This window comes from Bos mutus, chromosome 14, assembly GCF_027580195.1.
Source record: "Bos mutus isolate GX-2022 chromosome 14, NWIPB_WYAK_1.1, whole genome shotgun sequence".
Classification (NCBI taxonomy): domain Eukaryota; kingdom Metazoa; phylum Chordata; class Mammalia; order Artiodactyla; family Bovidae; genus Bos; species Bos mutus.
In genome coordinates, this window is record NC_091630.1 from 55,020,743 (window position 1) to 55,033,584 (window position 12,842).

The following is a 12,842-nucleotide window of genomic DNA, read 5'->3' on the forward strand; positions in this document are numbered from 1 at the left end:
AGTTTTTCTCCCAGGGTTGGAATAGACCCCTCTTTCTGTGGGACTACGTCATATTGTTGGCTGGCATTTAGGACGTATGTCGTTTCAACAATAGGTGTCTATAAACATGAGAATTGTGGTGTAGTCGGGGGGTGCTCAGGTGCTGAGTCCAAGTGAGGGGCTAGGAATGTGGGTCCTCACTCAGGCTCTCTTGTGCCGGTGCCTGCTGTGTGCCTGGGAGGAGGGTTCATCTGCACTCCTCTGTGTCTCTGCCTCATTTTTTGTTCTGTGAATGTCATTGAATTTTCATTACATGAGAATATAGCTCCATGATTTTGTGGTTCAGTTACATTGATGATGGAAACTTTCTTATTCATCTTTGTATTTGGCATTTAGCACAAGTTAGTACCTGTTTGTTTCATGAATGAATGTAAGTTTGAGCATCATTTCGATTTGATTTCTGTCTCCACTAGAAATTGTGCTTTTCCTGTTTTAAATATCAAGCATAATCCTTTTCTGAAACATATTTGTCATTTCCTAATTGTTTCCTGATTTATAGCTTCGCCAGCCTACAGTCAAGATATGGAAGACATGATGTATGAGCAGGAAAATCCAGGTCTGTAATGTATGTTTCTGTTTCAGGCAGTGACCAAGGTTGTTTCCACCCAGGGTTAATGATTCACTCTGATTCAAATAGAGATCTCTTTATAATACTTGAGTCATTTTTGGCTGCCCAGGTATTATACAAATATCTGAATATAGTTTAATATTACATGGAGAAATGGGGAAAAAGGAGATTTTTTCAGATCACTGTTGGGATTTTGTAAATATTAATAGAATACTGGCAAGAATGTTTGGGAATGAATGAGGCAATGTGATATAGTGGAGCCAGATTTGGTGAAAATTCTATTCTGCTCCTTCCTATCCTTGTGACTTGAGAGGAAATTATGGCCTATTATTCAGCTTAAATTTTATTAAATAATGATAATAATATCTATCTTACACAATTGTTAGAATTAGAGTTAATTTGTAAATAGTTTAGAGTAGTGTCTAGCAATGTGCATGTTTTTTCATGTTTGGCAAAGGTGTATGTTTTTTCTTTCTAGATTCCAGTGAACCAGTAGTAGTAGATGATGCTGAAAGAACATACCAAGAAACAGGTACCTGATGAATGTTTTCATTAGATTTTAAACCTTACTTCCGGCTCTATGGTTGCAATGCTCTGTTAACATGATGATTTTTCTTTTCATGGGTCAAAGATAATTTTAACGCCTAATACAGGATTTTTTGCATAGATTGTTCAAAAAGACTTTCAGGCTTTCATATTTCATCTCATCTACCCCCACCTCATAATAAAACAAGATATTAATTCCTAATGTTTCTTCTGCATGTCTTGCTTTATGCCAATTTGAGAAATTTTTATGAAAATAATTTATCTGTCCTTTCCTATCATTGTTTTTGGGCAGAGGCCTTTCTCACTGATTGTACGGTCATTAAATGTTTAAAGGAACAGAAATCTGTATTGGAGATTTAGTTGTGCTTTTTCACTAAAATGACTAAAAAGTAATGACTCAAGTAATACTTATTTTGGTTTTATTCTCTTTTTTGCAGATGATGTCACCTACCGAGACTATGATGAACAAGGTTTGAAAATGCTTTTTAACATTAAGCTACCTACTTGTTTTTAAAATCTACTCAGAGTTAGACTGTAAAGTATGGAGAGTGATACTTTTAGCTACAAATACCATAACTTAAAGGAGCCAATCAATGGGTAGTTTTCAGAGTTTACTTCGGGAGATGGTTTATCCATTCCAGTGATTCTGCCATTGCTTTAGGAAGCAGTTACAAATTTTTCAGGAAAATTTAATCTCATTGCTTTATAGTTGTGGCTGTTTTTAAATTAAATATAAGTCCTGTGCTTGAAGACTACTTTGAAGTGAAGTGAAAGTTGCTCAGTCGTGTCCAACTCTTTGCAACCACGTGGACTGTACCCATGAATTCTCTACATAAGAATACTGGAGTGGGTAGCCTTTCCCTTCTCCAGGGGATCTTCCCAGCCCAGAGATCGAACCCAAGTCTCCTGCATTGCAGATGGTTCTTTACCAGCTGAGCCCAAGAATACTGGAGTGGGTAGCCTATCCCTTCTCCAGAGGATCTTTCTGACCCAGGAATTGAACCAGAGTCTCCTGCATTGCAGGAGGATTGTTTACTAACTGAGCTCTCAGAGAAGTGAAGACTACTTTAGTCAGAGTTTAACTACTCTAGTTGCTTCTGCAAATTAATTTCATTAAATAAAGATGACTGCTGTCCATGGAGAAAGGTATGGAAGAACTCCATTCTGGACTTAAAGCGGCATAGAGAAAATAGTTCTGGCATCAGATTCTGATTTAGGCAATTGCAGCTGCTCTTGTTGCCCCAGCACTTCCCATGCTGTTTTCATTAAACTTCCTGAAGTAGGTTATGTTTTCACTACTCCCCAGATGAAAGAAGTAAGGTTCAGAGAATGTAAGTAATTTTGCATATGTTCATTTGACTAAGAAATGATAGAGCCAACAGTGGATCCTTCTTATTTCAATATCCTCAAAGATGACTCCATAGAAGGAAAGAAGCCATTTGAGAATAACTTTCTGTGAAACAAGAAGGATGAAGAGATGTGTAGGTCTTGAGTCGGACGTGGAGGACTTCCCGTGTGCTGGATGATTTTAGGGCTTGACACTCAAATATGAATAATATGAAGTCTCTACTTTCAAAAAAAACTTGTGGTCTTATGTTAGCTGGTGAATTTCAAGTGAAGAAAATTAGAAGAGCTATGTGTAGATCTAGTATGCTAATTTATTAAACATGTGATTTTAAGATTTGAGCCTACCAAGATCACCATCCACAGGTCCTAATGGGATGTGAAGGATGCCATCAGAAGAATCCTACTAGGGACTAATATTTTTTTTTAATAAATTAAATAACTTGGCCACTATGAATGCATTTAGGTTTTCTTTTTGATTTTGAATTTAAAGGAGAAAAGAGGAATTTGGAATTTAAAAATTGCACGCAGAGGTAGGATTTGAGATAGTGTTCTAATTTCTGCCAGTCATTATTGTGTTTTTCCAAATATGCTCGTAAGAACATGTTCCAAATGCAAGTTGCAGACTAGATATAGAGAATTCTAAAATCAAATTTAAAAGAAGTATAAAATTAGATAAATGCTAAGTTAGATGTTGTGAAAGTAAAGATATATTCATAGGCAGAATATTGTAATAAATATAATTTAAAATGTTAACAAGGTATAAATATGACCACTTTTGTGCTCATGTGCCTGGTGGATGGAGTGCTTTTTTGTAAGACAGATGGACTGGAAAACGGGCTTGGGGCCAAAAGGTCATGAGCAGTCTGCCTATGCGGGTAGTGCCTACTGAGCCATCCAAGGGGAGATATCAGATTAGCCGATGGATGGTATTTGGATCATAGAAGAGAAGTCTATTCCCGACTGAGTCTGAGAATCTTCGGAATATGCATCATGATTGAATCCAAAGACTGAAGTAGTTTAAGAGAGGGGAGAGAGCTAGATGAGAGGAGTCGCTGTGTCTGCACTCTGATGAAAGGCAACCTTTAATGCCTGCTAAGAAAAAGGTGAAATGATGAAGATCGATGAGAAAGGAGAGAATCAAAGGAGAGGATGGTTGCCCTGGAGTCCAAGGATGAGAGCATTTGTTAGGGAAGGAGCTGCCAGGAGATCTGATTCAATAAAGGCAGGAAGTGTCCACTGGGTTAAATGAGGGCTCGTGGGTAGTCTTAGAGGAGTCTTTTCAGGGATGTGGTCAGCACTGGAAGACAGACTGGAGTGGGTTGAGGAGAGGAAGTGAGAAGACAGCATGTGCAAATGACTCTGAAGAAATTAGATTGTGAAATGGAGGAGAGAGAGGACAAGGACAATCTTAATGGAAGAGAATAAAAAATATATATATATATATATGTAAAATATATATACACTCACAAACACACATATATATGTATAACTGAATGACTTTGCTATCCAACTGAGCTATTGTAAATCAACTATACTTCAATAAAAAAGAAAAACATACAAAATGAGCAAACTAATAAAATAAAAATGACACCAGCAACAAAAAGAAAAGGCTTGTTTGTTTTTCAGTTGATAGAAGAGCATATTAAAATGGGACACAGTTCAGGGTGACAGAGGGAGCAAGTATTCACTGTGTCTTTGTCTTCCACCAGCAGGATAGAAAAGCATTTATTAAAAACTGTCCTTCACTCTACCCAGGCACTGGGAATAATATCTAAAAGATAGTAAATGCTTGATATTTTTCTTTATTAAATGATCAAGGGGAAAACATTTGTAACTGTGCTAGGACTATAACACAGTTTGCTCTTAGGGTACGAGGACATTTGAGGCATTTTGGAAGATGGGAAAAGCAGGAATCAGGCTGACTAGGGAAGCTATGGACTAGCCGGACACGAGGGGAGATGGTGGCAGAGACAAGAGCCTAAGCAGTGGAGCAGAGAGAGGTGAGCCCTGGGCTGTGGTTAAGGTAGTGGATTAAGACCTGCCCGCTGAACCCTCATCTCGGGTTGGAGGCAGGGCCGTTTGCCCCAGGTGGAACATCTGAGCATCGCTTACTCTGCGAAGTAGAGAATCTGCCAGGTCTGGGATCCAGAGTGTAGAGCAGACAGAGCTGTGGGTAACTCAGAACCTCCACTACAGTCACAAAGGATAAAAGAGAAATTCAGCACCACCCAGGGGTAAACAAAGTATGGGACCCTGTTAACAAGTGATTGGGGAGGAACTTTAATTTTCCCCATTTGGCAAGAAGGAAGCATATATAATTGTTCCTCTGGCTAGAAGAGGCTACTCTGCAATTTGAATCTAGGCCTGTTTCGCCCCAGAACCAAACTCTTCCCCACTGTACTCTGTAAACTGCCATTTACTAGTAATGAAGTCACAGGGGTTCAAGAATAAACTAGACTTTGAACTGTATGGCTGCTCTTGTGTTCTAATGAGATACTGGGCTACAGGAGTATTTTTTCTGTGTATTTTGTAGTGTACGAGCCATTGCAAAATGAAGGGACAGAAAGTTCAGGTAAGGTATTGAGCTTCCTGCAAGTCAGCTCCCCTTGAATTTGTGAAAACGAGTATAACTTGTGGAACAAAGATGTAGTCAGAAATACAAGACATTCTTAAGTCACTAAGGAATTGGATCATGTTGATATATTTATCCTGTTTATGGTGCAAGGTTTATGTCCGCAGAGATAATGCCAACCTATTTTTAAAATCAATTGACTTTTAAATATTTATTTATGTTTTGACTGCACCAGGTCTTAGTTGCGGCATGTGGGATCTAGTTCCCTGACCAGGGATTGAACCCTGGGCCCCCCTGTGTTGGGAGCGCAGAGCCTTAGACACTGAACCACTAAAGACATCCCAGCCTATTGATGTATTCTTTGACTATAATTTAGAAATTAAAGTTGATATTCTAATGAATCTCTCTATAAGAAACCCCAATCTAAAAAGAGTCAAATTTAGGTCTCCAAACGAATATATTAAAGAACTTGTGAAAGTAGGTAAGATGTGCTTAATGTAAGATGTGCTTTAATTTTTTTTTTTTTTTAGATCATGCTGTAGATAATTCAAACACAATTTTAGAAGGTAAGTTAATTTAATAGAAATCTGTTTACTTTTTATAAAAAGTTATATTCATTTCTTCAACAAGCATTTATCACACACTTACTATTTGCTGTCTTGACATTGCTCAGGGGCTCGGAGGATGAGAGTGAATAAGAGAGTTAGAATTCTGTTTTCACTGGGGGCTGGCACTCTAGTGACCAATGAGATGATAAAGTAAAGATTATGAGAAAGGCAGTGATGGAGATGAAATCAGGATTGTATAGTACAAAGTATCATATTAGGGTGAGGAGGGCTGCTCTAAGTAGGAGGAGGTGGTGTCATGAGAACGAGTTATCCATGGGCTGAAGTGGGTTGAAAGTTATGTCCTTTCAGTTGGAGAAAATATGTATGAGGCTTCTTTTTCCTTTTATCTAAAATATTTCCAACTGTTTTGAGCATTCTCACAAGTAGAAGCAAATTAATGCAAGAAGAAAAATGATTAAAATAGCTGCATAAATATTTTGAGTTTTAGAAAACGCTAATAAAATATTCTCTTTTCGACCAAAGCCTGTTACACAAAATCTTGAACAAAAGGAAAGATAACAATTTTATTTCTTGATAGTGTCTCAGTTAAGGTACTTCCTGCCCACCCACTGTGTTGTTAGGGATGAAGATACTAACATGTGATGTAATTTTATAGAGCCAATCAGATAAATATATCATTATACCATTGGGTCGTGAGGCTTACAGTTTCTTTAGTTGTAAGTGGGTTGATGTCTACAAAAAAAGGCTGGATGTTATAATTCATATCCATATTCTTGGCTAGTTTTAGAATAAGTTACCTTGAGTATTATTTTTCAAAAACGAGCTTATTAAGGATAGTGATACATTTTAAAGATTCTATTTGAATTTAATTTTTTGTATTGTTAACAAGAAACAAGATGCTTTAAATATCTTTCAACAGCTTTCCTATCAAGTCTGGTGCAAAATTGTGGTGAAAACTTGGGCTTTGGTTCATATCTCCTTTGCCAGACAGTAAGTTTTGAGGTTAGTCAGTTAGGCAGATAATGTTCTAAAGCCTGTGGTTCAGGAAAGTTGAGAAATATACAAACTTTTACAAAGTTGTAGCTCATTTTTCTTTATTGTGTTGGTGCAAAAACCTAATGCTTTATGATAAATTGCAATCAAACCCCCAAACAGTCTGTAAAAATAATCATGCCAACTTAAAGATCTGTAGTCTTGAAACGCTGGACAGCAATCTGTAATGGAGTGTTTTTTTATTTATTTTATTATTTATTTATAATTTCAGAACCGCACATGCCCCCTGCAGAGGAACAGCAAGAAGTACCACCAGGTATGGCGTTTCGTTACAAGTATTTCCTTTTTCTTTTTTGTTTAATTTAAAAGATGCTGTATGAAGAAAATTCTATGGAGAGTAGAATTCCTGAGAGAAGAGGATTAATTATACCTATCCTAAATTTAAAAGGAAAATTTTGTGTGTTTAGGTCAGTTGAGCCAAAGTAATGGGGAATACGCATCAGACAGAGTCTAGTACTTATTGGTTGAGCTAGAATTTGAGGAGTGTTCATGATCAAAACACTGTATGATTTTTGCTATCATAGATGGTGATAGTAGTAGAAGTTAGGTTGTGGGGTTTTTCCCTTGTTTTGATTGACAGGCTATCTGATGGAGGATGTGGAGTCAGACTTGCCTTCAGATGAAAATTGAACAGTACATATATTGGTGACATTGGTCCTCCCCACTGACCCGCACTGCCCATCTTCCCTAAAAGCATCCTTGCACCCCACATGGTCCAGGCTATCTGGGACTTGTGAATGAGTGCCCTGGAGTCCTTCCTACCAGCCCACTGTGTTACATCCATCACTCTGCTTTTCCCTCCCTTCCCCAACACATCCCCCTCATCATCATCGAGTTTAAAGAACAGGGACAGCATTTCAATCAAAGCCTATGCTTTCAAATGCCTTTTAGAGAAGACATTAACTATTCCTTTAATCAGAAATTAACATATAAACCTCTTATTCTCTAAGTGGGAAAAAATATTTTATTAAGTGAGGATTCGTCAACATCTCTTTCTCAAATGTATTTCCTCTTGTTCCTGTGTTTTATTTCCTTTTTTTTTTGTTTCTGTTTTATTTATTGGTTCAATTTTTACTCATATTTTTCATTTTATGCTTCATGTGAATTTTGTAGCGATGATGTGCACTAGGAGTATTGATTTTGGTAGAAATAATTGTGCCTGCCAAAATTGGTCGAAATACTCAATTTCAAGGGGAAAAAGCCTTTTCTAATCAAGGACTATTTTTAGTTATACCACCGCTCATATTTACTTATTTAATGGTTGGGTAGTTCTAAGTTTTGATAGTTGTTGTACGTTGTACATTTATAGTATGTATGACTCCTGAAGGAACTGCGTTGTTGGCATCATAACGTGAATGAGAAACAAAATCCATGGAGAAACTGACTTTTGACATGATAACCTCTGGGCATATGCGTATATTTTGTGTTTAGGAAAGATGCGGAGTCAGGACAGTTGGTGTCTCTGTCCTGCGTTTGTAGCTTCCTCTGTATTGCCGAGCAGTGGCTTCCTCTGTATTGCCGAGCAGTAGCTTCCTCTGTATTGCCGAGCAGTAGCTTCGTCTGTATTGCTGAGCAGTACATCAGTGTGCCTTGTTTCTCACCTGAGAATGCAGAGCAGGTTACTGAATTTGCATTTTGCTTACTCTGCATTCCTTTAAAGAAAGTTGTTTTATAAGTTTTCCTAAAAATAACGAGTGTCTACAGCACTTCTTCCTAGTTACAGTTGATATTTTTTTAATATCGACCTGACTTTAATGAAGGTATGAAATATAATATTATTTTCTGACCTAAAAGCTCTGTGCTTCTGTTTTGGTGTTTTATAAATGAGCCCCCAAATTTCCTTGGAACATAATTATAAAATACTAAGGAGTGGTTGTAGGGGTGAAGGGACTGGGGGCTGGAATAAGGTGCTGTTTTTTTTGATGAGATATTTAACAGCTGAAGCAAATGAAAATGAAGATTTGATTCATATGCATCCTTTCTGAGGATAGAATGAGATCCCAGTGAATGGTGGCTGTGGCTGTTACTATTTACTAATTAATTAGGTTGATATTGGGGCTTCCCTGGTGGCTCAGCCGGTAAAAAAATCTGCCTGCAATGCAGGAGACCTGGGTTCAATCCCTGGGTTGGAAAGGTCCCTTTGAGAAAGGGAAAGGCTACCCACTCCAGTATTCTAGCCTGGAGAATTCCATGGACTGAATAGCCCATGGGGTCGCAAAGAGTCGGACACGACTGAGCGACTTTCACTTTCACTTTCTTTCACTTTAGGTTGATATTTGAGGTGCATCAAGAGAAGCTGAATTCTGACAGACCTGCTCCAGAAGTTGTCACTTGTCATTTGGTGTCATAAAAATTTGAGTGATGCACTGCACGCTATAAGTTTGTCCTTTACCAAGGAGGATGTGAGGCGGAGAGTTAGCAGTAGTTACTTGTAATGATTGTACTGGGTTTGCTTATTTCCTGATATTTTCTTAGTCTTACTTTATGTTGCATCATTTAATTATTCAATCTTATGAAGGAATAATATTCATGAATTAGTTGCTGTTTTGTACAGTAAGGTGACTGCTTTTGCAGTAGTGTTGAATGACATATGTGATGCAGAAACTGTAGCAACAATTGTTGTGGGGCCTGTTACCTTACTACCTTTTAATCTTTAAAATTCTTTAATCCGTGGAAAACTCAGATTGAGGCTCTCTGCACAATGCTGGATATCAGTTCACTTTTTCCTGGCCCTCAGAATCCAATTGATGATTACTATGCTTTCTCTGATCTTTCTAAGACTAGGTTACGCAGTCCTAGAATAGCAAATTAAATTTCAAAACAATATTGATGGGACATAATAATCCCATGGGGCAGGAATTGTCTTGATTTACTATTGTATCTGGCTTCCCCCCAGGGGATAGAGAGTGCTGACTTTGGTTAAGCATCATGTGTGTCATGCACTTCTTGACACACACATGAATTAACTCCCTTAGTATTGTCAGTGGCCCCAGAGGTGAAATGCTCATATCTGCATTTTACAGATGAGAAAACTGAGGCATAGCAAGGCAGAGGAACCTGCCTGAAATCACAGAGTTGATAAATGCTAGAACTGAGTTTGATTCTTGTGTTCTGGCTCCAAGAGTTCACACTCTCAGCTTCTGTGCTCTAGAGGATTTCATAGAAATGAAGACCCAAGAACAGATGAGTTATGAGAGCTGGTTTGATGTGATAGAGATAGTGTGTCGTTAGGCATCTTTCAGAGAAGGCACTGGCACCCCACTCCAGTACTCTTGCCTGGAAAATCCCATGGATGGAGGAGCCTGGTAGGCTGCAGTCCATGGGGTTGCAAAGAGTCAGACACGACTGAGCGACTTCACTTTCACTTTTCACTTTCATGCATTGGAGAAAGAAATGGCAACCCACTCCAGTGTTCTTGCCTGGAAAATCCAATCCCAGGAACGGGGGAGCCTGGTGGGCTGCCATCTGTGGGGTTACACAGAGTCGGACACGACTGACGCGACTTAGCAGTAGGCATGTTTGTCTTAGTATGCATTAGCCTTTCACTTAAGACTCAGAAATGTTGAAGATTAATTATGATTCATTGTGGAAAAGTAAGCTGTCCAATAGCTTAAATTTTTCCGTCTTTTGTTTATATTGATAAATCCATAAGTGCTTTGCTGGCATCCTTTTGGAAAGGAAGTAAAAAGTCAATCTGAAAAATTGATCATGCTCATGTTAGAAGTCAGTCATTTTTAATATCACATTAAAAAAAAATTGATTTTGGAACCTGTGCTCCCTTAGTGGGTTTTCACCTTGTCCTCAAAGTCATATTTTTACTTGATGTCACACAGCCTATTTCTAGCAATCTGAATGCATAACTATACATAGCGTGGGGGCTTCCATGGTGGTCCAGTGCTTAAGACTTCACCTTCCAATGCAGAGGGTGTGGGTTTGATACCTGGTTGGGGAGCTAAGATCTCACATACATCAGAGCCAAAAAACAAGAATATAAAACAAAAACAATATTGTAACAGAATTCAATAAAGACTTTTAAAATGATCCACATAAAGAAAAAAATATTAAAAAAAAACTATACATAGCACAAATTGAATGACTTAAGAACAAATCAGTTAGGAAGTTCACCAGCATAATACTCCCTGCCTTACAATACTTTAAGACCATTTGACTAATTTGTTCCTTTAACAATTTTTCTGTCATGCCATGGAAAAGACCATGATGCTGGAAAAGATGGAGGGCAGAAGGTGAAGGGGGCAACAGGATGAGATGGTTGGTTGGCATCACTGACTCAATGGACATGAGTTTGAGCAAATTCTGGGAGATGGTGAAGGACAGGGAAGCCTGGCGTGCTGCAGTCCATGGGGCCACAATGAGTCAGACACAGCTGCATAACTGAACAACAACAATGCCGGGAAAAATGTTTATCTTACGTTTTGTGATGATAATTGTGCTATCTGAAATGAAGATGTGTGAACATCAATGTTTCTGGCTGAATCTGCTGCTCTTTTCTCTCTGAAGATGGAGATGACATTTGTAACTCATCCACATTTGAATATTCTCTCAGGGGGGCTGATTTCACTGTTGCCTCTGTCCAGAGCTGTCACTCATGCCCACCTTGTCATCAAGCATTTTCTAATTGGATCAATAAGACCCACAACCAGCTTTAGGCTGGCAGCTCTAAAGGTCTTAGCTTATGGTAATAAGAACCTAATATGCATATTATTGTTAGTGATTTGATCTTTCATTTATTCAAGAAATATATATTAAATAGCTCCTATGGTACAGGCTCAGGCCTTCCAGGTGACTCAGTGGGTAAAGAATCCATCTACCTGAGACACAGAAGACTTAGGTTCAATCTCCTGGTTGGGAAGATCCCCTGGAGGAGGGCACGGCAACCCACTCCAGTATTCTTGCCTGGAGAATCCCCATGGACAGCGGAGTCTGGCAGGCTACAGTCCATAGGGTCACAAAAGAGTCGGACATGACTGAAGCACACACACCTGCATGCATGCTACAGCTCTGCCCCAGACACACAGTGAAGAATGCAATCTCTGTCTGGTATCGATTCACAGACCTGTGGATGTGCCGCTGAGGACAGCAGCCAATATAGCATTAACCTCTCAGAGTGATACCCAGGCCAGCACCCAGAGGAGGGGGAACCAACCCAACTGTGGGGGCCAGGGGAGCAGAGCAGGAGGTCATGCTGGAGCTGAGCCTGGAGGAGCTGCCCAAAGTGAAGGAGCCAGCATGTGGAGGGGAGAGGGCACAAGTGCTTGAGACACAAGGACCAAGTCGGTGTGCCATGTACCGGCTAAGAAGACACAGTGGACAGGCAGGCAGCATTTCTCAGAGTGTCCCATAAATGATGTTTAAGAATTTGAATGTGGGCTTAGGGCTTCCCTGGTGGCTCAGACAGTAAAGAATCTGCCTGCAATACAGGAGACCCGAGTTCAATCCCTGGGTGGGGAAGATCCCCTGGAGAAGGGAATGACTACCCACTCCAGTATTCTTGCCTGGAGAAGTCCATGGATAGAGGAGCCTGGCGGGCTACAGTCCGTGGGGTTGCAAAGAGTCGGACATGACTGAGCAACTTTCACTAAAAATGCAAGAAAGTTGCTGAAAAACTTCAAGCTTAGGCGTTGCATGATCCGATCCATATTTGAACAGAGCAGTCCCACAAGGAGGTGGAGACCAGTCAGGGGACAGATATGTTCATCTAAGCACAAGTGGTGGGATCTGGGAATCGTGGCAGAGGTGCAGAGCAGGATGGATTCAAGGACCTTGGGGGTGCAGGTGATTGGTGGGAGACGGGCTGGTTAACGGGAAAAGTCTAGCTTGATTCCTTTGCTTCTGGCTTGAATGGATGAATGATGGAACTTTAGTGGAGATAAGGAAGGTGGGAGGAATGGAGAGGTGCAGAGACGACTGGCCTCTGGAGGTGCTGGGTTTGCAGCTGGGGCAACTACTACTTCTGGGGGGAAACCTGATTCAGATACTTTGGGGCATAGATTTGAGTCTTTCAAAATCGTGATTAAGCTTTTAGTTTATTTGCCTTTTTATCAGTGCTCATGTACTTTAAACAAGTTCCCATAGTCTCCAGGATTTTTGATTGCACAGGTTATAGAAATGCATATTCCTCACAGTCCAG

General features: G+C 39.6%; 1 protein-coding gene across 6 annotated transcripts in view; it reads left to right on the forward strand.

Annotated features, from left to right (window-relative positions):
* ASPH (aspartate beta-hydroxylase) overlaps positions 1–12,842 on the forward strand; it is a 187,319-nt gene that overhangs the window by 72,964 nt on the left and 101,513 nt on the right. For 4 of the 6 annotated variants that reach the window (XM_070382345.1, XM_070382347.1, XM_070382348.1 and 1 more), the window contains 6 exons: positions 539–595; positions 1,086–1,139; positions 1,591–1,623; positions 5,034–5,072; positions 5,603–5,638; positions 6,906–6,950. In XM_070382345.1, the coding sequence (XP_070238446.1) occupies positions 539–595; positions 1,086–1,139; positions 1,591–1,623; positions 5,034–5,072; positions 5,603–5,638; positions 6,906–6,950 (264 nt within the window). The remainder of the gene's footprint in view (positions 1–538; positions 596–1,085; positions 1,140–1,590; positions 1,624–5,033; positions 5,073–5,602; positions 5,639–6,905; positions 6,951–12,842) is intronic. The other 2 variants (XM_070382346.1, XM_070382351.1) reach the window with 1 other exon arrangement.